The sequence below is a fragment of the Nomascus leucogenys genome, chromosome 19, assembly GCF_006542625.1.
Source record: "Nomascus leucogenys isolate Asia chromosome 19, Asia_NLE_v1, whole genome shotgun sequence".
Taxonomy (NCBI): Eukaryota; Metazoa; Chordata; class Mammalia; order Primates; family Hylobatidae; genus Nomascus; species Nomascus leucogenys.
In genome coordinates this window covers 48,067,109-48,094,370 of record NC_044399.1, presented here as the reverse complement: position 1 = coordinate 48,094,370, position 27,262 = coordinate 48,067,109, and the positions used below count along the sequence as shown (strand labels likewise).

General features: G+C 46.4%; 1 protein-coding gene across 1 annotated transcript in view; it reads left to right on the top strand.

The window, feature by feature from the left end:
- GALM (galactose mutarotase) overlaps positions 1–22,686 on the top strand; it is a 71,015-nt gene extending 48,329 nt beyond the window's left edge. Inside the window, exons 5-7 of the mRNA XM_030799360.1 lie at positions 18,580–18,721; positions 19,722–19,896; positions 21,429–22,686. Coding sequence (XP_030655220.1) covers positions 18,580–18,721; positions 19,722–19,896; positions 21,429–21,506 — 395 coding nt within the window. The 3' untranslated portion in view covers positions 21,507–22,686. The remainder of the gene's footprint in view (positions 1–18,579; positions 18,722–19,721; positions 19,897–21,428) is intronic.
- The last annotated feature ends 4,576 nt before the right edge of the window (positions 22,687–27,262 follow it).

The following is a 27,262-nucleotide window of genomic DNA, read 5'->3' as shown; positions in this document are numbered from 1 at the left end:
CATCACCATCACTATCACCACCCTCATCATCACCATCACTATCACCACCATCATCACCATCATCACCATCACCATCACTATCATTATCATCACCACCACCATCATCATCGCCATCACCATCATCACTATTGCCACCATCATCACCATCACTATTACCATCATCACCATCACTATCACCACCATTATCACCATCACTATCACCACCACCATCACCATCATCATCACTATCACCATCATTGCCACCACTATCACCACCATCATCACCATCATCACCACCACCATCATCATCATCACCATCATCATCATCATCATCATCATCACTATGTTAAGTAAGCACTTTGCCTACATTTACTGATTTAATTCTCATAACAACTCCATGATGTAGGGGCTATTGTTATCCCAGTTTTACAAGTGAGGAAGTGGGGCCTCACAAGATTATGTTTTGTGCCCAGGGTAACAGTGACAAGAATCTAAATCTGAACAGTGTCCTTTGGTCGGTTTTGTTTGTTTCATTGTTGACAAAAGTCCAAGACCATATCTGTTTCTGCTATTCATAAATTTCTTCTTTTAGTCAGCATTTTACCCTTACTTTACACTATCTTTTGGATTCCTGGTTCTGTCATCCCAAGTGTATCTGCCTCCTACCTTCATGCTGTCTGTTATATTGTGAGAAAAATATGTATCTTCACCTAGTCATACACGAGGTCAGAGGCCATGTGGCAATTCCCTACAGATTCTGCTCACTGAAGCCTGATGGTGCGTATCTCCTGAAGCTCCCTGAGCCTGTAGTCTTGTAACCCACTCAGAGAAGCCTAGAGAGTGGTCAGGCATGATTTGTATTTGAACATATTTGTATTTGGTTCCTGGGAAACATGTTTCCTCTTCACTTTCAGGTCTCCATTCCAGAATCCTTTCCAAGATGGACAGCACCCTCCAAATTTATAGTTGCTGAAATTAGTCCTCTGGGCAGGGCCAGATGCAAGGAACAAATAGAAAGCAGGGTCTGCAGAACACACATCCCAGAGGGGATAATGACCAGTTAATCCCCACAGGTAGTTAGATCTAGGAGACTGTCCCTGGGCTTCAGGGCTCCCTGCCTCTGACTCCAGCAGTGCAAATGTAAGCCTCTATGTTCCCACTAAACCATAGGTGACTGAGCAGCCATGGTGTTGCCTGCATTGCTATAAAGGAGGAGTGCAGGGCAGCAATCTCATCAGAGGGGAGGCTGGGGCTGGCCTCGAATTTAGGTTCCATGTTTATTTGGGGCGATGTGCAAGCAGGGGGTGCCCTGATAGAGATTATGGGGCTAAATCCCCCACATAAAACCATTTTGTGCCACTGCTCCTGTACCAACTGCCTAGAAAGGCTGGACTGATTTCTCCCCTCTCTCGTTTCCTGGTTCTGTTCTCTGACCCTAGGTGATTAATGTAACCTAGCTATTTGCAATTACCTACCCTTTTCACGATGCCGGGATGTCTGCCACCTGTCCCTGGTGCCCTTCTTGGCTTCCTGTGAGTCGTGACTGTGGGAGCCTTGCGACTTTTGGAGGAGAGCAGGAGGCCCTGGGTCTGCCATCAGCATGGGCTCCCTAGTCACACCATTGTCACCGGAGCCTGCCCGAGCTGCTGGGAAGTAGCAAAACAAGCATGCAGGGAACATTCTTCCACCCCAATATGTTCCCCTCATGAAATCATCAAGCAAACCCTGACTGCCTTCTCTTGGTGTGGTCAGGCAGAAGGGTTGTCTCTCTCATACTAGAGCAGTCAGTGGCCATTAGCTGACTGAGCCTAACGGCAGATCTAGAAAGATTTGGAGAAGGCTGTCTTGGTTCTCTTAGAACAGCATGTGGCCCTAGCAGTCTTCCTGTTCTTGGACAGTGGTGCCCCCTCATGCCATGAAAACTGATGGGGCAGGCAGGGGAGCTCCAGCCTGAAATGGGAAGTGTCTCAAACCTTAGTGAAGTGATCTTGAATCGCTGATTTACAGGGCTGATTTTGACACATTATTCTCAGGAAAACATTGGTTTAGGGCATGGTCTCAAGCTCTGTCTAGGTTGAAATCTTGTCGGGTGTGCTGGCTCACATTTGTAATCCCAGCACTTTGGGAGGCCAAGACAGGAGGATTGCTTGAGCTCATGAGTTTGAGACCAGTCTGAGCAACATAGAGATACCCCATCCCTACAAAAAAAATAAAAAATTAGCTGGGCATGGTGGCACACACCTGTAGTCCCAGCTACTGAGGAGGCTGAGGCAGGAGGATCACTTGGTTCCAGGAGGTCGAGCTTGTGATGAGCTGTGATCGTGCCAAAGCACTCTAGCCTGGGCAACAGGGCAAGACCCTGCCTCAAAAAAAAAAAAAAAAAAATTTACCAGCTGTGTGATCTAGGACAATTTATTTGAGTTCTGTAGGCCTCATCCAAAGATAATAATTGGACTTACCTTATTGGTTGTAACAACTAAATAAAAAAAAAAATACATGTAAAGTGCTTAGAACAGTTCCTGGCATTTAGTAAGAGCTTTGTAAATATTAACTATTATTAGTACCATCATCATCTTTATTGCCACTATTTACTGAGTGTCTAATATGTACCGGACATGTCTAAACACATATAGTACATGCATTATTAGCTCATTGAACTACTTTGGGGTTTTTTTGCGGGGAGGTTGTTGTTTTTTGAGATGGAGTCTTGCTCTGTCGCCCAGGCAGGAGTGCAGTGGTGCAATCTCGGCTCACTGCAACCTCTGCCTCCCAGGCTCAAGCAATTTTCCTGCTTCAGCCTCCCGAGTAGCTGGGACTATAGGCATGCACCACCACACCCGGCTAATTTCTGTATTTTTAGTAGAGACAGGGTTTCACCATGTTGGTCAGACTGGTCTTGAACTCCTGACCTCAAGTGATCCGCCCACCTCGGCCTGCAAAAGTACTGGGATTACAGGTGAGCCACTGCACCCGGCTAAACTACACTTTGAAACAGGGTTTAACCCTGTGCTTCAGTTGAGGAAGCTAAAAATGGGAGAGTTCAGTAACCTGCACAAAGTTAAACTGGTAAGTAATTGGTGAAGTCAAAATCTAGAATCAAGGGGTTTTTGTTGTTTATTTTTTGTTTTGGAGACAGGGCCTTGCTGTGTCGCCCAGGCTGAAGTGCAGTAGTGCAATCACAGCTCACTTTAGCTTCAACCTCCTGGACTCAAGTGATCCTCCCACCTCAACCTCCTGAGTAGCTGGGACCACAGTTATGCACCACCACACCTGGCTAATTTTTGTATTTTTTGTAGAGGCAGGGTTTTGTTGTCCTGGCTGGTCTTGAACTCCTGGGTTCAAGTGATCTGCCCACTTTGGCCTCCCAAAGTGCTGGGATTATAGGTGTGAGCCACCGTGTCCGGCCTGCAATCGAGTTTTCCTAACTCCGACGCTGTTATTGCCCTCTGCTACTGTCCATAGTAACAGCCATATTACTGAGTACTTACCACTTGCTGAGTATGGTGCTGGACACTTTACATGCCTTATTTCATTTAATGTTCACAATAATCCTATGAGGTAGAGTCTTGTTATCCCCATTTTACAGATGAGGTAACCAAGGTTCGGAGAAGCTAAGCAGCCTCCACAAATTTATACAGCAAAGAAAGCCAGCATTTAAATCCAGGCCTTCCTGACTCTAAAATCTGGTCTATTGAGTTTGACTGTCAAACAGGTGAGCAGGATGCTCCTAGGAGGGTGGTAACAGTGATTGGTAATCCGTGACTTCTGGGGTCCACTGAAACCCAGGGATACGCAGTTTGCCTAATCAGCCCTATTTTCTGAGCTATCGTTAGGGACAATTTTCACTTTCTCTGATGCTTCATTTCCCTGCAGCTTCTGAAAGCTGTTGATTTGCTCAGATTAAGACCAGCTTCTGTGCCTTTCGCGTGTCAGATTGTTGTGTACGTGTTCAAGAGTATGGAGGAATCATAAACAATCCAGAAGGAGGCCCTGGTGTACTACACAAAGTTTTTGCCACATTGCTATGGGAGGAATCTGTATTGCTTGAGCAAACACTTGAGGTTATGTGACTGTGAGATTCCAAATGTGCATTTCAACATCAGGTTGTGACGGCGCAACTTGCTTTGTGATGAATAGCGCTATAAGTAGAACATATTCTATAGACCAAGGACTCTTAGCCAGGGATGCATGGCGGGGCTTCAGAGGCTCTGGAAACATTCTGTATGTGTGTGTGCATTTTACTGGAGAGAGATCTCATAACTTTTATAATATTCTCAAAGGAGTTCATGACCCAAAAAAATCATTTAAAAACCATTGTTCTCAATTTTAAAATCACTAGAAGAGGAAGCTTCAGAAAACAGAATAAGCCAGGCACAGTTGTGTGTGCTTGCAGTCCCAGCTACTCAAGAGGCTGAGGTGGAAGGATGGCTTGAGCCCAGGAGTTTGAGGCTGCAGTGAGCTATGATTGCACCTGTGAATAGCCACTGCACTGCAGCCTAGGCAACATAAGAGACCCTGACTCTAAAAAAAAACAAAAACAAAAAACAACAAAAAAAAGCAAAACCAGAAACCTTAAGTACTCTAATGAAAATGACAGTGTGCCCTGGAGGCAGAAATGCACCTTCCTTTTTGCATGAAAGATTTACGCTATGGGGCTGGGCACAGTGGCTCATGCCTGTAATCCCAGCACTTTGGGAGGCCGAGGCAGGTGGATCACCTGAGGTCAGGAGTTCAAGACCAGCCTGACCAACGTGGGAAAACCTCATCTCTACTAAAAATACAAAATTAGCTAGGCGTGGGGACACATGCCTGTAGTCCCAGCTACTTGGCAGGCCGAGGCAGGAGAATCGTTTGAACCTGGGAGGCTGAGGTTGCAGTGAGCCAAGATCGCACCATTGCACTCCAGCCTGGGCAACAAGAGTGAAACTCCGTCTCAAGAAAAAAAAAAGTTTATGCTGTGATTAATACCTGGTCTCTGTATTAAGGGTGTGTGTGTGTGTGTGTGTGTGTGTGTGTGTGTAAAAGAGAATGCACACACACTATGTGCCAGGTAAATACTAATATTAGTTCCATTTTTCTTTTTGAGACAGAGTCTCACTCTATCGCCCAGGCTGGAGTGCAGTGGCACCATCTCGGCTCACTGCAACCTCCGCCTCCTGGGTTCAAGCAATTCTCATGCTTGAGCCTCCCAAGTAGCTGGGTTACAGGTGCACACCACCATGCCTGGCTAATTTTTTGTATTTTTAGCAGAAACAGCGTTTTGCCATGTTGGCCAGGCTGGTCTCAAACTCCCGGCCTCAAGTGATCCCCGCCGCCTCAGCCTCCCAAAGTGCTGGAATTATAGGTGGAAGCCACCATCCCTGGCCTTAGCTCCATTTTATAAATGGGGAAATTCAATCTTACGGAGGCATAGAAATACCCAAGATCAGTGAGTAAGTCCATATGAGCCCTAAGACAGCTTGCATAGATTTGTAAAGCAAAATACGGAACAAATTATATAAAACCATTTTCTTTTTTTTTTGAGACAGAGTCTCGCTCTGTAGCCCAGGCTGGAGTGCAGTGGCACAATCACAGCTCACTGCAGCCTTAACCTCCCGGGCTTAAACGATCTTCCCACCTCAGCCTCCCAAGTAGTTAGGACTACAGGCACACACCACCATGCTTAGCTAATATTTTCTGTTTTTTGTAGAGACAGGGATCCTGCTATGTTGCCCAGGCTGGTCTCGAACTCCTGGGCTCAAGAGATCCTCCCATCTCGGCCTCCCAGAGTGCTGAGATGACATGTGTGAGCCACTGCCCCCAGCCAGAAGACAGTTTCCAAATAACATGCTTAATATTTGCACAAGTATTTCCTTTTTTTTTCTTTTTTTTTTTGAGATGGAATCTCCCTCTCTCGCCCAGGCTGGAGGGCAGTGGCACAATCTCGGCTCACTGCAACCTCTGCCCCCTAGGTTCAAGTGATTCTCCAGCCTCAGCCTCCCAAGTAGCTGGGATTACAAGTGCCGCCACCTCGCCCAGCTAATTTTTGTATTTTCGGTAGAGATGGGGTTTTGCTATGTTAGCCAGCCTGGTCTCGAACTCCTGACCTCAGGTGATCTGCCCGCCTCAGCCTCCCAAAGTGCTGGGATTACAAGCATGAGCCACTGCACCCGGCCCAAGTATTTCTTTTTTAGGGGAGAAAAAATTATTGGAGAAAATTTCTTTCCTACTAATTTCCCAAATTTTTCTAGGAAGTCTATGTCAGATTTCCTTTCTTTTATCTTTTCTCCCTTAAAATAATTTTTAATTGTTATTATAAGCAGGATGTACCTGTGCTAAGGAGTGTCTAGCAGGACTGTGGTTTTATTCTTGCACTATCTACTGGGTTGTGTGAAGATGGGCTAGAAAGAGGATCTGTTGGGAAGGAAGAGTCTAAAAATGAATGAACGTCAAGAGTCAACGACTCTTACAGCGTCATTACCATCTGTTCCTCTTCTCAGAGAGTCAGGCATGAGGGCCACCAGGCAGGGAAAAAAATGACTTCAGATCATGAGAAATTAAAAGCTTTTAATTAAAATTCACCCAGGTGAGAGTGTTCATGGCCAAATATTACAAAAAAAGCTATTTTCCTGTAATCAGTGCTTGGTCAGAAGTTCATAGACCCAGTTCACTTTCTACTCCATTTCTTCAGTCTTCCCCCTCAAAATTCAGTTAGCGCTAGGAGCCTGTAGAATGTGTGTGGCATAAATGTGTCTTGCCTGTGCTACAGCTGCACTGTCACTGGTGGCTGGAGCCAGTCCTGTGCGTGTTCTCTCCTGCACCTCGTCAGTTAGCCAATCCCAATTTACCCTTCAAGATTAGGATCCTGGCTGGGCGCGGTGGCCCATGCCTGTAATCCCAACACTTTGGGAACCCAAGGTGGGTGGATCACGAGGTCAGGAGTTCAAGACCAGCCTGGCCAAGATGGTGAAACCCTGTCTCTACTAAAAATACAAAAATTAGCCAGGCGTGGTGGCGGGTGCCTGTAATCCCAGCTACTCAAGAGGCTGAGGCAAATAATTGCTTGAACCTGGGAGGTGGAGGTTGCAGTGGGCCGAAATCACACCATTGCACCCCAGCTTGGGCAACAAAGTGAGACTTCGTCTCAAAAAAAAAAAAAAAATTAGGATCCTGGCTGGGTGCAGTGACTCACACCTGTAATCCCAGCACTTTGGGAGGCTGAAGTGGGCGGATCACTTGAGGTCAGGAGTTTGAGACCAACCTGGCCAACATGGTGAAATCCTGTCTCTACTGAAAATACAAAAATGAGCCAGATGTGGTGGTAGGCACCTATAATCTCAGCTACTTGGGAGCTAAGGCAGGAGAATCACTTCAACCCAGAAGGCGGAGGTTGCAGTGAGCTGAGATCACGCCATTGTACTCCAGCCTGGTCGACAAGAGCGAAATTCTGTCTCAAAAAAAAAAAAAAAAAGATTAGGATCCTGTCACACCTCGGAGAACCTTTTGTGACCCCCGAGGCTGAGTTCGATGCTGCTCCTTGCTCCCCTAGAGCCTTAGGGATTTCACTGTCCTTGCATGTCTCACACTCTCCTGTAAATGTTTATTGTTTTGGCCAAGTGCGTTGGCTCACACCAACACTTTGAGAGGCTGACTGGGTGGATTGCTTGAGCCCAGGAGTTTGAGACCAGCCTGGGCAAGATAGTGAAACCCCGTCTGTACTAAAATAATAATAATAATAATAATTAGCCAGGCGCAAATAATAATAATAATAATAATAATTAGCCAGGCGCAATGGCACACACTTGTAGTTCTAGCTACTCGGGAGGCTGTAGTGGGAGGATCACCTGAGCCCAGGGAGGTCAAGCCTTCATTAAGCTGTGATCACGCCACTGCACTCCGCCTAGGTGACAGAGTGAGACCTTATCTCTAAATAATAAATAAATAAATAAATAAATTTTTATTGTTTTAATCTGTCTCTTCCACCAGATTCTAGGCTTTCTGAGGTCAGTTTAATGCCTGGCACATAGAAAATGCTCAAAAACTGGTAAACTAACAAATTTGTGTTTGTTTTTTCCCCATCCAAAAGTAATTGCAAGGATTAATATACTTAAGGTATAATCACGTAAAGGCACTTCTGACTATGTTAAAAAAATAAAAAAAGGCAGGGGGTGGGGGCAAGGAGGAGCTGGGGAGGAAAATTAGTCTCCTGTCAGAATTTGTGAAGTCAGTGCTAGGAGGTGAAAACGTCAGCTCTTAGATACTAGCAGTATACTAGCAATCCATTGCTATACAACAAATTACTCCAGCACTTCGTTTATTATCTCTAATCGTTTCTGTTGGCCGGGAATTTAGACAGGGCACATCTTGTCTCTGCACATGATGTCTAGGGCCTCAGCTTAAAAGATTAGAACAGGGCTGGAATCATCAGAAGGCTTGTTCACTCACATGTCTGGCAGTTGATGTTGGCTGTTGGTTGGAGGCCTTGCTGGGGCTGTCAGCCAGAACAGCCCACACACAGCCTCTCCACGTGACTTGAGCTTCCTTACAGCATGGTGGCTAGGCTCCAAGGGCAAACATCTTGGAGAGAGAGAGAGGGCAAGGCTGGAGCCTTTTACATAACCTGGCCACAGAAATCACACAACATCACTTGGCCACATTCTTTTGGTTAAGGTGGTTAAAAAGGTCCATCCAAGTTCAAAAGAGGAAACGCAGAGTCCACCGCTCAGTGAAGAAGTGTCAACATCACATTGTAAGGAGAGCATGTGGATGGGATCTAGACTAGTGTGGCCATCTTTGAAGAATGCAATCTGTCACAAGCAGTCATGGGGAAAAGGCCAAATTCCTCATAATAGAATGTGGGTGTGAATCTCTTATGTAAGACAAGAGATGTGAATCAAGGCAGATGGATTTTGTGAAGGCAGTGAGTTTTTCCTTCACTTTCAGAGTACAGGTAATTATAACTCTGTCAAGAATGCAAATAGAAAGAGGAAGGTTTAATCTTTTGTGACAGAGATCTGGAATGTTAGAAAGTCCTATTGCCAGTGATCAGATCTACTTCATCTTCTTCCAAAAATGAGGCAGTTGTAGTGGCTAGAGTAACACCCTCACAAACTCTCTTTGTTAAGTCATCCCCCCTCCCAGTCACTTCCACCTCTTCCTGGCTTACTGTCACTCTGACATCACTCTTGTCATAATCCTTGATTATTTTCTTGTCCATGTTGGTGATACCCTGACCACTCTGCTTCTTTTTTGAGATGAGCTCTCACTCTGTCACCCAGGCTGGAGTGCAGTGGCATGATCATGGCTCTCCGCAGCCTTGACCTCCCAGGCTCAAGTGATCTTCCCACCTCAGCCTCCCTAGTAGCTGGGATCACAGGTGTGCGCCATACCACACCTGGCTAATTTTTAAATTTTTTGTAGAGACGGGATCTCACCGGGTTGCCCAGGTTGGTCTCGAACTCCTGGGCTCAAGGGATCTGTCTGCCTCGGCCTCCCAAAGTGCTGGGATTACAGGCGTGAGCCACTGTGCCAGGTCCACTCAGCTTGAGATCCACTCATCCAATGATCTTGTCCTTCACCCTTCTCAGCTGCTCACTTCTTTGACTTTGTCATGACCTCTCTTTGCAACCTTCCATGATCGCTATTCTAGATGTCTTTCAGCTCCAGTAATTCTTCAGCACCAAAAGAACATACAGTTCTTTGGTATAACTACCACCTTTTCACTGTCCCTCCCCAACTATGCCTTCCCTTCCCCACCTCCCCCCCACCACCCACCTAGAACAGAAGTGCATCATGCGGGCCGGGTGAGGCAGCTCACGCCTGTAATCCCAGCACTTTGGGAGGCGGAGGCAGGTGGATCACTTGAGGTAGGGAGTTCGAGACCAGCCTGGCCAACATGGTGAAACCCTGTCTCTACTAAGAAGTCCATCATGAGAATCACCCCTTCTCACACACTCAACTCTCTTGCCCCCTCCCTCCTTCTTGTATGCTCCTGACAAACCCAACCCTGATTAACCCCACCCCCCACACCCTCCACAGCTGTCACCATGCAGCTTCTGGTCTCTGTATTTATGAAAACAACCTCTAGTGGGCCCTTGATGCTGCCTGCAGTCAGACATTCTCCGAAATAGGGCATGAGCTGCTCCTCTGGCCCAGAGCTGTAACCCTACATTGTTGGGTCAGAGCCCCTCATCTGCCAGGCACCGCTGCCCAGACCTTAATACACACCCATCTGGCCTCCAGGAGAATAAGAAACCCTCTTCAGAAACTGCTTCTCCCTGCGGACACCCCTGGCTTTCTGGTGGCTTCAGAACTAAAGTCGGAAGATGTGACATTCTGTCTGAGGGTACCCCTTCCACTTCCGCTTCATTTTTCTGAACACTCAGCATTGCTGAGAGAGCTATTTTGACAGCTCCTTCTATTCTTAGCACCAAAGCACAAAGTCATATATGCAGATAAACCAAGGCTAGAAAAACTGCACATTCATTTTCTAAAGTCTTAGTGAGAAAAATCAAGAGCACCTGTCGGGGTTGGGGGTGTAACGGGATGTAACCAAGTCGGACACTCCAGAGGGAGGTGGAAAGTGCCTGAGTGAAGGTTCTGACACTACGCAGATGTGTAACCTCGGGCAAGTCCCTTCAGTTGCCAGAGGCTCAAGCTCGCCATCTGCAAAGCGAGGGGACGGGATGAGGGAATTCCTAAGCCCCTTTCCAGATCTTTCATTCTTCCTCACCAGATGCTACAATATACACGGTTGCCTCTGGGTTTTTTTCTGCCTCTCCTGCCTTCATTCATCAGTTTTTCAATCAACGAAAGGCTCTGCTTCATGCCCAGAGGGTACAGAGATAAATAGGGCACAATTCTTGCCCTTTAGGAACTCACTTTCCTTATAGACAAATCACTTAATATATGTGAAAGTTGGTTATACAAACTGGGTCATTGTCATACCCAACTAAGTCAGAGTTGAGAGGCTGGGGGAAAAGAGCAGTCAGGGTACGTAGCACCTGCTCCAAGAATTCATTTTTCTGCAAAGCTGAAACAGCCCGCTATAACCCTAAGACCAGTTTCACCCTAGTAATTGCTAAAATGACCTGCTGTGACTCTAACACTAGTTTTACCTACTGCTGTCACTCACCAGTCAGAGCCTGCCAGCTCCCAGAAGTTTCTTTAGTGCCAATGAGCATTCTTTCAGAACAGTATGTAACATTTCTCTTTCTAATAAAACTCCCGGCCAGGTGCAGCAACTCACACCTGTAACCATAGCATTTTGGGAAGCTGAGGCAGGAGGATCACTTGAAGCCAGGAGTTCAAGACCACCTGGGCAACTTAGTGAGACCTCATCTCTACAAAAAAAATTAAAAACTATAGCTGGTGTGTTGGTGTATTGCAGTAGTCACAGCTACTTGGGAGGCTGAGGCAGGAGAATCCCTTGAGCCCAGGAGTTTGAGGCTGCAGTGAGCTATGATCAAACCACTGCACTCCAGCCTGGGTGAGAGAGCAAGACACTGACTCAAAAAACAAAACAAAACAAAAAGCAAAAACAAAAAATATATATATCTAATAAAACTCCCAACCTTCTCTTTGTTTTCTAGACATACTGAGGACCACCCAGGCTGTGTGTGCACTCTGAATTGCAATTCTGTGATTCTCTCTTTTTTTTTTTTTTGAGACTGAGTCTCGCTATGTTGCCCAGGCTGGAGTGCAGTGGCACAATCTCAGCTCACTGCAAGCTCCACCTCCTGGTTCAAGCAATTCTTCTGCCTCAGCCTCCAGAGTAGCTGGTACTACAGGCGCGCACCACCATGCCCAGCTAATTTTTGTATTTTTAGTAAAGACGGAGTTTCACCATGTTGGCCAGACTGGTCTCGAACTCCTGGCCTCAAGTGATCTGTCCATCTCGGCCTCCCAAAGTGCTGGGATTACAGGCATGAGCCACCACGCCTGGCCAATTCTGTGATTCTTTTTTTTTTTAGACGGAGTCTTGCTGTGTTGCCCAGGCTGGAGTACAGTGGCTCGATCGCAGCTCACTGCAAGCTCGGCCTCCCAGGTTCACGCCATTCTCCTGCCTCAGCCTCCCAAGTAGCTGGGACTACAGGCGGCCGCCACCACGCCCGGCTAATTTTTTGTATTTTTAGTAGAGACGGGGTTTCACCGTGTTAGCCAGGATGGTCTCAATCTCCTGACCTCGTGATCTGCCCGCCTCGGCCTCCCAAAGTGCTGGGATTACAGGCGTGAGCCACTGCGCCCGGCCAATTCTGTGATTCTCAAATAAAACATTGAGAGATTCATCTCTATATTTTATTTTGACTTTGACAAATCCTGTAATTATGTCATAATGTGATGAATGTTTTGAGAAAAGTCTGTTCTAAGTATAATGGGAACAAAGAAAAAAAGATTGGTTCTGGCTATAGAGGTCAGAATATTTCACAAGAAGAAATTATGTTAGAGAATATTCTTGAACGATCAATTGGACTTTGCCAGAGTGTGGTGGGCATAGGGAACCCAGAAGGAACATTCATTCCAGTTATGAGAAAGGGCCCAGAGATGTGGCGAATCTGGGGGACAAATTCCACATTTTCCATATATACCTGACCATTAAGCACAGGACCAAGTGTGTCAGTGCATGAGATTGGACAAGATAGATTGGAGCCTTCTCTCTTTTTTTCTTCTCATTTAGCAAAAATTTCATCTTTTTTTTTTTTTGAGACAGAGTCTCGCTGTCGCCCAGGCTGGAGTGCAGTGGCGCGATCTCGGCTCACTGCAGGCTCCGCCCCCCGGGGTTCACACCATTCTCCTGCCTCAGCCTCCCGAGTAGCTGGGACTACAGGCGCCCGCCACCTCGCCCGGCTAATTTTTTGTATTTTTAGTAGAGATGGGGTTTCACTGTGTTAGCCAGGATGGTCTCAATCTCCTGACCTCGTGATCCGCCCGCCTCGGCCTCCCAAAGTGCTGGGATTACAGGCGTGAGCCACCGCACCCGGCCTAAAAATTTCATCATTTTAGAATTGTCCCAGTTTTCTAATTTTAAGTCAGGGCTTCTTTGTCATGCTTAAAGTCTTACCGTCTGTGCCCTCTGCTCTGTGTTCTATATGGTAGCCTGAAATCTGGCCCTGTTATATATATTTATTTATGCCAGCCTCCTGAAGGTGTTCAAGCATATCGTTTATCAAATATTTCCATGTAGTGTGGCAGCAAATAACAGCTACGTTTTATAGAGGGAAGAGCTGAAGCAAACACTGATTTGTAGATTGCCTGGTAACAGGAAAGAGACCTGATGTATGCCCTCTGTCTTTCCTTCACAAAAATTTTGTAGCTTTCTTTATTTCTTCAAGCCTTCTACCTGTAGTTATACTTTAAGGGAGATAATTATAAGCAATTTTGACTGACCTGAGTCGATCACACTAGGACCGTCATAAGGGTTAGATTTTGAGTTGACTGTGGCTTTAAGGAAGAATTAAATATTGTGAACACCATTTAAAGTTACAGAAGAAAGCATAAGTTACCACTCAGAATATAGGTTGGTAAGACTAAAATCTTCCTGAGCCCATGAGAATACCTGCGTTTTTTTCCAAGTCTAATTGTTTCATGAAGAATTGCTGAGCATGGTGGCTCATGCTTGTAAACCCAGTACTTTGGGAGGCTGAGGCAGGAGGATTGCTTGAGCCCAGGAGTTTGAAACCAGCCTGCGCAACAAAGTGAGACCCCCATCTCTACAAATAATTTAAAAATTAGCCAGGGGTGCTGGTACATGCCTGTGGTCCCAGCTACTCAGGAGGCTGAGACAGGAGGATTACCTGAGCCTGGCAGGTCGAGGCTGCAGTGAGCCGTGATCATGCCACTGCACTACAGCCTGGGTAACAGAATGAGATCCTCGCTCTTACACACACACACACACACACACACACACACACGCATACACACAGACACACACATATGTATATATATATAATTGGGCATACACCTGTAGTCCTAGCTACTCAGGAGGCTAAGGCAGGAGGATCACTTGAGCATAGCAGGACCCTGTCTCTAAAAAAAAAAGAAGAATTATTGTTGCCTTTTTCTTTTCATTTGTTTTGTTTTGTTTTGTTGAGACAGAGTCTCACTCTCTGGAGTGCAGTGGCGAAATCTTGGCTCACCGCAACCTCCATCTCCCGGGTTCAAGCGATTCTTGTGCCTCAGTCTACTGAGTAGCTGATATTACAGGTATGCGCCACCACGCCTGGCTAATTTTTGTATTTTTAGTAGAGACGGGGTTTCGCCATGTTGCCCAGGCTGGTCTCAAACTCCTGACCTCAAGTGATCCGCCCAGCTCGGCCTCCCAAAGCGCTGGGTTTATAGGCATGAGCCACCATGCAAGTCTGGGAGGTGGTTTATCATGTAAACATTGCAGGACAAAAGCATACCCAAGTGGGTCACATTGCTATCTAGGATTTGGCCTTTGTCTTTCAAGATCCAAAAAGTTCAACTATGAGTTCTGCCAGAACTGATCAGGGTTTACAGGATGTAAAGCAACCTCTTTCTATTGTGTCTCTAGCACCATCTACTGGGAAACAAAAGTGCCTTTATTAAAATACCTTCAGATGAAAGTGTCAGCAGCCTAACTCAGGTAGCAGAGGAAGGAGAAAAGGGGAGGAAAGAGAAGCTCAGAGCAGATTCTATCTAAGAAAAAGAGGATTAAATGCTTATATATAGATGGAACCACTAAAACAAAAATAACAAACCTAAATTTAAATTATCAGAAATGCACACAAGCAAACACAGGCCATATGGTAAAAGATTTTTTTTCTTTTTCTTTTTCTTTTTTTTTTGAGACAGGGTGTCACTGTCACCCAGCCTGGAGTGCAGTAGCATGATTTTGGCTCACTGCAGCCTCGACCTCCTGGGCTCAAGCGATCCTCCCACCTCAGCCTTTCTAGTAGCTGGGACTACAGGTGTGCACCACCATGCCCTGCTAATTTTTGCATTTTTTTAATAGAAATGGGGTTTGATCATGTTGCCCAGGCTGGTCTTGAACTTCTGAGCTCAAATGATCCCCCCGCCTTGGCATCCCAAAGATTTAAAAAGAAAAACAAAAAACCAGAAGTCATAAAAACAGAAAGTATACTATAAAGTATAATGACAGAACTAACAACAGTTAGAGCACACACACACACACACACACGTGTTTATATATATACATATATATATATATATGCTGTATTAATGCAGTTAAATGTGCCTATTAAACAGAGTCTCTCAATTTTGTGTGTGTGTGTGTTTTTGTTCTTTTTTTTGTTTTTTGTTTTGTTTTGTTTTTTGTTTTTTTGGGGGGATGGAGTCTCACTCTGTCACCCAGGCTGGGGTGGGTGCAGTGGCACAATCATAACTCACTACAGCCTTGAACTCCTGGGCTCAAGCAATCCTCCCACCTGAACCTCCCGAGTAGCTGGGACTACAGGCGTGTGCTACCACACCCAGCTAATTTTTGTATTTTAGTAGAGACAAGTTTTCACTATGTAGGCCAGGCTGGTCTCAAACTTCTGACCTCAAGTGATCCGCCGACCTTGGCCTCCCAACGTGCTGGGATTACAGGTATGAGCCACCCCGCCTGGCCAAGTCTCTCACATTTAATCCCAACACAATGCTGTATACAAACCAAGTGACTCAGAATAAGAATGCAAAAGTAAACCAGACAAATGCAAGCCCAAGTAGTCTCGGCCGGGCTCAGTGGCTCTTGCCTGTAATCCCAGCACTTTGGGAGGCCGAGATGGGCAGATCACCTGAGACCAGCTTGGCCAAAACGGTGAAAGCCCGTCTCTACTAAAAATACAACAATTAGTTGGGTGTGGTGGCAGGCACCTGTAATCCCAGCTACTTGGGAGGCTGAGGCAGAAGAATCGCTTGAACCGGGGAGGCCGAGGTTGTGGTGAGCCAAGATCATGCCACTGCACTCCAGCCTGGGCAACAAGAGCAAAACTCTGTCTTTAAAAAAAAAAAAAAAAAAATTGGTTGCATGTGCAAATATTCCCTATTTAAAAATTTGGCCAGATCACACCTGTAATCCCAGCACTTTGGGAGGCCAAGATGGGCAGGTCACTTGAGGTCAGAAGTTTGAGATCAGCCTGGCCAACATAGTGAAACCCCGTCTCTACTAAAAATACAAAAATTGACTGGGCATGGTGGTGTGCCCCTGTAATCCCATCTGTTTGGGAGGCTGAGGCAGGAGAATCACTTGAACCCGGGAGGCGGAGATTGCAGTGAGCCAAGATCGTGCCACTGCACTCCAGCTTGGGCGACAGGGTGAGACTCCGTCTCAAAAAAAAAAAAGCAAGGAAAAGGAATCCTTTGTGCACTTCCCAGATTCTCTCGGTTGAACAGTGGACACCCAGACACCAGGATGGTATCGCCTGGACCTCAGTGTCTCACTCGAGTGCCTCGTACCTAGGCATCCTGAGCCTGTATGTGAACTCAGAACTCCAGTCTTCAGGAACTAGGGAGACTACATTTCTGAACAGCAGTTCTGAGTTTAAGAAAAGAAATGGGGCCAGGCGCAGTGGTTCACGCCTGTAATCCCAGCCCTTTGGGAGGCCGAGGTGGGTGGTTCATGAGGTCAGGAGTTCGAGACCGCTCTGGCCAACATGGTGAAACCCCATCTCCACTAAAAAAATACAAAATTAGCTGGGTGTGGTGGTATGTGCCTGTAGTCCCAGCTCCTCGGGAGGCTGAGGCAGGAGAATCACTTGAACCAGGAGGCAGAGGTTGCAGTGAGCCTAGACTGGCCATTGCACTCCAGCCCAGGCAACAGTGGGGAGACTACGTCTCAAAAAAGAAAAAGAAATGAAATGTCCTCTTTTGCTCAGATAGATTTGTGTGTTCTCTCAGTATTTAGGAACCCACAAAAGCAGAACCAAATGTTTTAAATGACTGGCAATTGGTTCTTCTTTTACTTTTTAAATTATTTTAATGGTAAGGTACAAGTTCCTGCTTTTTCTTAGCCTCCTAAGATTTCAGCCCTACTTTGCATGCTACTTCTCTCCCCTAATTACAGTGGAAGCCAAGTTCCTAAAATTGCCATTTGACCACATGAAAGGGAAAAATAATTATCACCCTAAAAGGGTACGTTAACCTCCTAACATTTGCATTTACCTTTAAAATATATAAGACAGCTCTGGGACTATAAGAAAACTTTTTAGGCCAGGCATGGTAGCTCACACCTGTAATCCCACCACTTTGGGAGACCAAGGCAGGTGGATCACCTGAGGTCAGGAGTTGGAGACTAGCCTGGCCAACATGGTGAAACCCTGTCTCTACTAAAAATACAAAAATTAGCTGGGCATGGTGGTGTGTGCCTGTAATCCCAGCTACTTGAGACGCTGAGGTGGGAGAATCACTTGAACCTGGGAGGTGGAGGTGGCAGTGAGCTGAGATTGTGCCATTGCACTCCAGGCTGGGCGACGAGCAAAACTCTGTCTCAAAAAAAAAAAAAATTTTTTTTTGGCCAGGTGCGGTGGCTCACGCCTATAATACTAGCACTTTGGGAGGCCGAGGTGGGCAGATCACCTGTCAGGAGTTCATGACCAGCCTGGCCAACATGGTGAAACCCCATCTCTACTAAAAATACAAAAGCGTGGTGGTGCGCACCTGTAATCCCAGCTACTCGTGAGGCTGAGACAGAAGAATCACTTGAACCCAGGGGGCGGAGGTTGCACTGAGCTGAGATCGCACCACTGCCTGGGTGGCAGAGCAAGACTCCATCTCAAAAAACAAAACAAAACAAAACAAAACAAAAACTCAACCGTATCATTGTTTAAGGCTCTGAAACAGAGCCCTTTTCTCTTTCCTCTTTGAGAAAAAATGGTCAGAGTGATTTGGCCTGCTACAGAGGAAACTGGTATTCTCTGTACTTGGTGCAAGGTTCTAGCACCTGGCTGTTACTTACTCTTGGGTGGGCCATAATTTTAAGAGGAAGTGGACCTCTGCCATCATCTTATCCTGGGGTTTTCCACCTGAGCTGCTCAGAACCTGTACTTGATTCACTAGAACAACTCTGGCTTTTATATATATGTTACTATATATTTATGAGTATATATTTTCCATTGTCCCTTGGAATCCATGGAAGATTGATTCCAGGACCCTCTACTGATACTTAAATCATTGGATACTCTAGTTCCTTCTATAAAATGGTGCAGTATTTGCATATAACCTGAGCCCATACTCCCATATACTCTATTTATTTGAGGGTTGTTTTTTTTCTCTTCCCCACCCTCTCTATATTTCTTTTTTAAGACAGTCTCATTCTGTTACCTATGCTGGAGTGCAGTGGTGCAATCATGGTTCACTGTAGCCTTGACCTCCTGGGCTCAAGCAGTCCTCCTGCCTCAGCCTCCTGAGTAGCTGAGACCACAGGGACACATCACTATGCCTGACTAATTTTTTGCATTTATTTATTTATTTATTTGTTTATTTATTTATTTATTTAGGTAGAGATGGGGTCTCTGCATGTTTCCCAGGATCTGGGCTTCCATCTCCTTAACAAATTAAAATGAAGGCACAGAGAGTAGAACCAGTGAGTCTTTGCGGAGGCTCTATATAAAGATGAGACTTGGGCATTTATCACCTTTGTTTTCTGTCTCTTCCCATCAGGAGAAGTTGCCCCAGTGCAAGGAACTGCATTCGACCTGAGAAAGCCAGTGGAGCTTGGAAAACACCTGCAGGACTTCCATCTCAATGGTTTTGACCACAATTTCTGTCTGAAGGGATGTAAAGAAAAGCATTTTTGTGCAAGGTCAGGTACTTTTCACTTCCTGAGTCTGTAAGGAAGAAATGACACCAAGTCCTATTTTCCTTTGGAGCTTTTCCTCTGGCCATATCAATAGCATTTACTATGCTACAGGTGACCCAATACCACATCCCATATTTTCTCAAAGCTCCCATGGCACAGGTGAGCTCTGTAGAATTTATCCCCCTCCCCCTACCTGCCATTACCCCTATTGCCCCTGCTTGGCGCCCCCTCTCTCCCTCTCTGCCTGTTCTTAAAGGCCCATTTTCTGTTAGAAGCCTTAACTCTTCCTAGTGAAGTCACCTCAGACGTCATTGAACTTCCAGAGGCTTTGTGCTTTCTTGATCTGTGACTTATGCCTGCCTACTCCATGGCCAGTTGGAGGCTAGGCATCTCCTGCAGCACTCACTGCCTCCAGCCTTGACCGATAGACACTTGTGTGCACGCTCTTGCCTTCTCACCAAATCCCAGTTCCTCATGCCATTTCATCTTTGTGAAGCCCTACCTCTACCCCAACACCTAATATCATCCTTGGCACTAGCAAATAATGAATAAATGTTTGCAGAATTAACAGTTTTGTGTGTGTGTGTGTGTGTGAGAGAGAGAGAGAGAGAGAGAGAGAGAGACGGAGTCTTGCTCTGTTGCCCAGACTGGAGTGCAGTGGCATGATCTAGGAAGCCTCTCAGGACCTTCCTCTCTCCAACCTGGCTGCTGCCTTCCTCCCTATTCCCCAGCTGGCAGGAGTGAGTCTGTTTTGTGATGCCCCCAAAGAAGCCAAGATCAGAGTGAGACGTTGCTACTGAGGATCCTGAAAGCCACCTGCTCATGCCTTGCCTTTGAGACTGGAAGAATTTTCCATCATGCTCTTCCTACCTTTATCTCCTCCTTACATCTTGTCCCTGCTCTGTGGCTGGGTCTGATTCCTGTCTCAAAGCCGCCTCCCAGCTTCTGCTCCTCCCCGCCTGCTTTTCTGCCCTGGACTTATGTTGGTTGTGTTTCTTACCAGGGTGCATCATGCTGCAAGCGGGCGGGTACTGGAAGTATACACCACCCAGCCCGGGGTCCAGTTTTACACGGGCAACTTCCTGGATGGCACATTAAAGGGCAAGAATGGAGCTGTCTATCCCAAGCACTCTGGTTTCTGCCTGGAGACTCAGAACTGGCCTGATGCAGTCAATCAGGTAATGCCACAGGCTGGCTTGTTGGAGTGGAGTTGTGTCCAAGGTCACATTATACGACAGAGTTCACTACACTCGAATCAGGTTGTATGATTCAAAAGTTCATGCTTTGTTTGTTTGGTTTGTTTTTTGAGACAGAGTCTCACTCTTGTCGCCCAGGCTGCAGTGCAGTGGCACGATCTCAGCTCACTGCAACCTCTGCCTCCTGGATCCAAGCGATTCTCCTGCCCCAGCCTTCCAAGTAGCTGAGATTACAGGCACCTACCACCATGCCTGGTTAATTCTTTTATTTTTATTAGAGACAGGGTTTCACCATGTTGGCCAGGCTGGTCTCAAACTCCTGACCTCAAGTGATCCACCTGCCTTGGCCTCCCAAAGTGCTGGGATTACAGGCGTGAGCCACTGTGCCCAGCTCAAAAGTTCATGCTTATTCTTTTCTGCAAGTCACAGAAAACCCATAGCCAAGCTACTGACTTGGGATTTACATGGTTTTAAGAAAGCTCAAATTTTGTACCTTCAAAGCCTTTATCCAGTTTGTTTCTCCTTACCAATACCGTCTCGTTTTCTGCAGCCACACTTAAGGAGAACTTCCATATCGTCTCCTCCTATGTTCTCCCTCATAACTTTCTTTTCTGGTTGTTACCTAAAGCAGTACTCCTGAAAGTGCCAGCCCACAATAAGAAGCTTGCACCTTGGGCTGGGCAAGGTGGCTCATGCCTGTAATCCCAGCACTTTGGGAGGCTGAGGCGGGAGGATTGCTTGAGCCTGAGATTGAGGCTAGCCTGGGCAACACAGGGAGACCCCATCTTTACAGATTATTAGAAAAATTAGCTGGGTGTGGTGGTGCACACCTGTGGCCCCAGCTACTTGGGAGGCTGAAGTGGGAGGATCACCTGAGCCTGGGAGGTCCAGGCTGCAGTGAGCCATGATCACACCACTGCATTCCAGCCTGTGCAACAGAATGAGACCGTCTTAAAAAAAAAAAAAAAAAAAGGGGCCAGGTGCGGTGGCTCACACCTGTAATCCCAGCACTTTGAGAGGCTGAGGCAGGCATATCACTTGAGGTCAGGAGTTCGACACCAGCCTGGTCAACATGACAAACCCTGTCTCTAGTAAAAATACAAAAATTAGCTGGGCAGGTGCCTGTGATCCCAGCTACTCGGGAGGCTGAGGCAGGAGAAGTGCTTGAACCCAGGAAGCGGGGTTTGCAGTGAGCTGAGATCGCTCCACTGCACTCCAGCCTGGGTGACAGAGCGAGACTCCATCTCAAAAAAAAAAAAAAAAAAAAGCCTACACGTTGCACCAGATTATAGATCAACACACTGCTTCCCTTCATCAGGAAAGCCTTCCTTTAACAAAGTGCTTTTTTCACTCTGATTAAAGTTCTTTATCTCACTATGAACCAATCAAACAGTTCCCGCACTGGCGGCCATCCACAGAGCACTGGTCTAGAGGACCATCCAGAAGCACACCTGAATGGTTAATGTTGCAGCCTGCGGTGTCAAGCATCACCTGTGTTGTTTCCCCCTTCACAGCCCCGCTTCCCTCCTGTGCTGCTGAGGCCTGGTGAGGAGTATGACCACACCACCTGGTTCAAGTTTTCTGTGGCTTAAGAAAGTGTGAAGATATGATCCGGTCCAGGGCTGTCTCCTGTCCAGAAAAAAGGTGAAGATTAAGAAGCTTTCAGAATGATTCTATGGATTAAAATCATACAAATGGTGGCTGTCGTGAGAATCAGTCTGGGTATTGATTTCCTTTTCCAGTGACTGGCTCCAGGCCATGTCTAATGACCAACTCAATTCCCTGTGCAGTTCCGAGAGCAAGTGAACCCAACCAACAATGTCGTCATCTAAGCCCTGACCCTAGCCAGGGACTCCCATGCTGCTATTGGCTCCATCTCTCCACGCTGCCTCTTTCTTTTCAACTTTTCACCCTTCCTTTCTTTAAAGCTATTCTCACATTGCTTTTGTTTCCTCCTCCTTCACCTCCAACCACTGTCAGCAGCACTCCGGAGTTTTCAAATGTCACATTAGCCTCACCCTGCATGCTAGGAGATGGACCTTTCTCTGTACAGCAGTAGATGATTGATAAGTGAGGAAACTGAGGCTTACAGAGGTCGAAGACCAACAAGCTAATAAATAAAAAGTTGAGGCCGGGCACGGTGGCTCACGCCTGTAATCCCAGCACTTTGGAAGGCTGAGGCAGGCGGATTACAAGTTCAGGAGATCGAGACCATCCTGGCTAACACGGTGAAACCCCATCTCTACATAAAAAATTAGCTAGGTGTGGTGGCACACACCTGTAGTCCCAGCTACTTGGGAGGCTGAAGCAGGAGAATCGCTTGAACCTGGGAGGTGGAGGTTGCAGTGAGCCGAGATCGTGCCACTGCACTGGGCAACAGAGCAAAACTCCATCTCAAAAAAAAAAAAAAAAAGAGAGAGAGAGAGAAAAAAAACAGCTCTCTCTCTCTAGGGAGAGGGAGGGGACTTCCGAGAGGAAAAGGCCGGCAGGAGCCTTTGGGTTAACTGAGAAAGCACAGCCCGGCCAACGCTTGGGAAGAAAGGCAGGCAAGCACTGGAGATAGGAGCTATTAGGGTGAGGAGAGAGCCTTGCCTTTCACAGCACAGTGAGGATGACATTGCACTTATGTGACAAGGCTGGGGGCCCCTTCTTTCCTAGACAAAGTATCGGTGATGGGTTTTTGTTGGTGATTTTGAAAATAAAAGAAAAAAAAGTATGTTATACTAATACATACTGTACTGAATTGAAATAAAACCAAAATCTGCATCTTCAGAAGACTTGTTCCTTTACTCAGCTTGAAATCTCTCAGGCGTGGACCTTTGGGAAATGGACCAAGAATATGGGTGTGTTCTGGATTCTACTTTGCCCTCCAGTGGGAGCCCTGGCATTTTCCTACCTAACAGTTAAGAAAGCTATCTCAGTGGAAGTAGCTTTCCACACTTCCTCTTTCTTTGTAACTGATAGTAAACCAAAGATCTTGTTTATTTTTTAATTCATTTCAGCATGGATTTTCTGAGCACCTGCTCTGTACACAGCCCTCTGCTGGGTCTGTGAAGGGGTTCAGGTCAGGTGTGATGCTGCCCACGGCAGCCGGTCAGGTGGGGCACATGCTCAGTTGTCTTCTCACTGGTGAGGTTAACTTTGATGACTTGAGTAAGACGCTGCCTGCAGATCTCTCCACACTTAAAGTTACCAATGTATACATTAGCCAAGAGGCCTCAGAGGTGAACTATTAAGCTGACTGCAACCCAGCTACCAATCTGATTATTAAATTGTTCGATGCAGGGTTCTCATACTCTAGGTGCCAGCAATCATTTAGGAAATCCCAGAGAAGAAGAGAATGAACGTTTTCTTATTCACAAGTGTAGAGTTGCCAGTTGCCCCTGCTGTCTGTATCCTGACCAAAAGTCACAGAGTGCCTTGACCTTTGTCACCTAGCCAGCTACAGATTTTTCCCAGCAGGCTTGAACCCAAACCGGGCCTTGAACATTCCCAGGCACTGATAAAGCTCTCTAGGTTGTTCCCTAAAACACTAAAAGAAACTGGCGCTGGGCCGGGCACGGTGGCTCACGCCTGTAATCCCAACACTTTGGGAGGCCGAGGCGGGTGGATCACCTGAGATCAGGCATTCAAGACCAGCCTGGCCAACATGGTGAAACCCCGTCTCAACTAAAAAAAAAAAAAATACAAAAAAATTAGCTGGGCATGGTGGAGGGTGCCTGTAATCTCAGTTGGTCGGGAGGCTGAAGCAGGAGAATTGCTTGAGCCCAGGAGGCGGAGGTTGCAGTGAGCCAAAATCGCGCCATCGCACTCCAGCCTGGGTGACAGCAAGACTGTCTCAAAAAAAAAGAAAGAAAAAAGAAACTGGCTCTGGCCCTGAGCCAAATTCCTTTAACTGTCATAGAAACTCCCTCACTGCTGACATACCTGGGCAGAACACCCCTTTTCTCTCTCAACGATTGCTGCAGCACTCTGTAAGGAAGTTCCTCTAATAAACGCTTTGGATTGATCACCCTGGCGCTTAGAGCTTCTTTCTTTGGAATCCCAGCCGGCCCTACCTCGAGACAGTTTGGAGCACTCCCTGATGGGGTCTCCCCTGCTGCCACTATGGGGGCGATTCCAGCCCTGGATCCACTGAGACAAAACAAAGAAATGTAACAACTACAAATTAGTTCTTAATGGCCTCTAGGTTTGAGAATGCCAAATTAATTAATTAGTTAGCCAAATACTTTGTTTTCTTCTGTCCAAAAAGATTATTGTTTTTATAAGAAGCCAAGTCTACAGTAGTCCAAGTAAGGATATTCATTACCTGTGGGGCAGCTGAAATAAGTTACTGGCATTTAAATTAATGGTGTTTATAAAAGCAAGTAAAAAGGCGGCCAGGCGCTGCGGCTCACATCTGTAATCCCAGCACTTTGGGAGGCCAAGGCGGGTGGATTACCCGAGGTCAAGAGTTTGAGACCAGTCTGGCCAACCTGGTAAAACCCAGTCTCTACTAAAAATACAAAAAAATTAGCTGGGCGTGGTGGTGTGCACCTGTAATCCCAGCTACTCAGGAGGCTGAGAGAGGGGAATTGCTTGAACCAGGGAGGTGGAGGTTGCAGTGAGCCGAGATCTCACCACTGCACTCCAGCCTGGGCGACAGAGCAAGACTCTTTAAAAAAAAAAAAAAAGGCTACGTTTGCCACACCATGCATCTGAGGGAAGCAAAAATTTAGAGAAACTCTTTTTGTGGCAGCAACCAATCTGTCCTTTTTCATGAAACACACGAGAACTTTGCTTGAGAAGCCCTTCCATGTGCTTATAAGACATAGATTGTGACATGTGACAGCATGTGAGCATAATTGTGTGATTTTATGATAAAATCGCTGAAGCCACCAGCAAGAAATAAAATTTTAGAAGGTGCTGGGTGCAGTGGCTCACACCTGTAATCCCAGCACTTTGGGAGGCCAAGGCAGTAGATGGCTAGATCAGGAAGGAGTTCAAGACCTGCCTGGCCAAGATGGTGAAACCCTGTCTACTAAAAACACAAAAATTAGCCAGGCATGGTGGCGGGTGCCTGTAATCACAGCTACTCGGGAGGCTGAGGCAGATAACTGCTTGAACCTGCAAGGTGGAGGTTACAGTGAGCCTAGATTGCGCCACTGCACTCCAGCCTGGGTTACAGAGCAAGACTCCGTCTCAAAAAAAAAAAAAAAAAAATTGTACAAGGTAAGATGTCATATTAAAATAATTACACAAACATTTCTGTAAAGACTAAGATGTCATGCTGTGGAGGTGGAACTGGAGAGTTTACAAAAAGTAGAACATGAAAAAAATGCAGGACTACCAGCACAGGGCAGGAAGGATGCCCAGCATGTGTCCTGGTCCCTGGCCAGTTCCCATTTTCACTCTTAACCATTTTAAGCAATTGGATCACCAGTTTTCAAGAGGCTGTTTGGACAGGAGTGCAATCCTTTTCCAATCAAGGCATTTCCTGCTTAACTCAGTTACAGAGATCATCATTAAAGTCTCGTGCTCTGGGCAGCACTTCCAGCTATAGTCAGGAAAGGACGTCAGCAAATCCTCTCCTTATTATAGTTCAAGCAATTAAAATGCTGAAAAAATTTGACAAAACTTTTTTTTGTTGTTTATAGAGATGGGGGTCTTGCTATGTTGCCCAGGTTGGTCTTGAATTCCTGCCCTCAAGCAATCCCCCCTCCAGCCTCAGCCTCCTAAGTACCTGCAACTACAAGCACACACCACTACTCCCAGCTCAAAACAATTTTGGTGCTCTGGAAACAGACATAAAACCTTCCAGTCTGAGATATGTTGTCTGAAAAACTACTGAGCTTTGAGTAGGAATAGTGGGAGTCTGTACTGTTCTTGCCTGGGGCTGTTCGCATCCCCCTCACTCCGCCAACTCAGTAATTGTGAAGGTTCTGCTGAGGCAAAACAGAACATGAGGACGAGCAAGCAGCTGTGGTTGAAAGACGGTTCACTCCATTTGGAGGTGTGAGTGGCAGCCATACCCAAACCATCATCAATAGAAGTAACGATCCCAGTGCTGTGCAGGCACGGAGGGCCTATGGCTCTACTGGCCTGACGTTGCAGTCGTGGCTGCAGCAAGCAGATTTTTGGCTGATCGGAGGCTGGGTGCCTGTGCAACAGAGATGAAGGGCTCAACAAAAAGTAAAACTCAGGATAGACTTGAAAGCAGCCTGAATATTAAAATTATTCAGCTACCTACACACAGACCCATCAGCAGAGGACTAGTTGAGGTGTCAGCACAAACTCTCCAGAAAGTGGCTGCCCCCTAAGCTGTGCAGACACAAGGCAACCCCCTAGAATTTTAAAATAAGCGTAAGAAGCTGGGCATAGTAGTTCATGCCTGTAGTCCCAGCTACTCGGGAGGCTGAGACAGGAGGGTTGTTCGAGCCCAGGAGTTCAAGACTATAGTATACTATGATCCCACCTGTGAATAGCCAACTGCACTGCAGCCTGGACAACACAGGGAGACTCTGTCTCTTAAAAGATTAACACAAGAATGTTGAAAACGAAAACAAAAAAACTGGAGATTATAAAAAGAAATCAAGTAGGCTGGGCCTGATGGCTCACACCTGTAATCCCAGCACTTTGGGAGCCCGAAGCATGTGGATCACCTGAGGCCAGCAGTTTGAGACCAGCCTGGCCAACATGGCAAAACCCAATCTCTACTAAAAATGCAAAAATTAGCCAGGTGTGGTGGTGCATACCTGTAATCCCAGCTACTTGGGAGGCTGAGCCAGGAGAATTGCTTGAACCTGGGAGGTGGTGAGCTGAGATCGTGCCACTGCACTCCATCCTAGGTGACAGAGTGAGACACTACCTCAAAAAAAGAAAGGGAATCAAGTAAAAGTTTGTTGAAAACACTACAATAATGCATAAAAAGTTAACTAGAGAGGCCAGGCACAATGGCTCACACCTGTAATCCCAGCACTTCGGGAGGCCGAGGTGGGCAGATCACTTGAGGACAGTAGTTCAAGACCAGCCTGGTCAACCTGGCGAAACCCCATCTCTACTAATAATACAAAAATTAGCCAGGCATCACCACGTGCCTGTGCCTGTAATACTGGGAGGCTGAGACACGAGAATCACTTGAACCTGGGAGGCAGAGGTTGCAGTGAGCCAAGATCATGCCACTGCACTCCAGCCTGGGTGACACAGTGAAACTGTCTCAAAACAAAACAAAACAAAAAGTTAACTAGAGAGGGTCAGAAGTAGATTTGAGACAGCAGAAGAGTAAGTGAACTTGAAGGTAGATTAATAGGAATTATTCAATCTGAAAAACAGAAAAGAGATTGAAGAAAACTGAACAGAACCTCAGAGA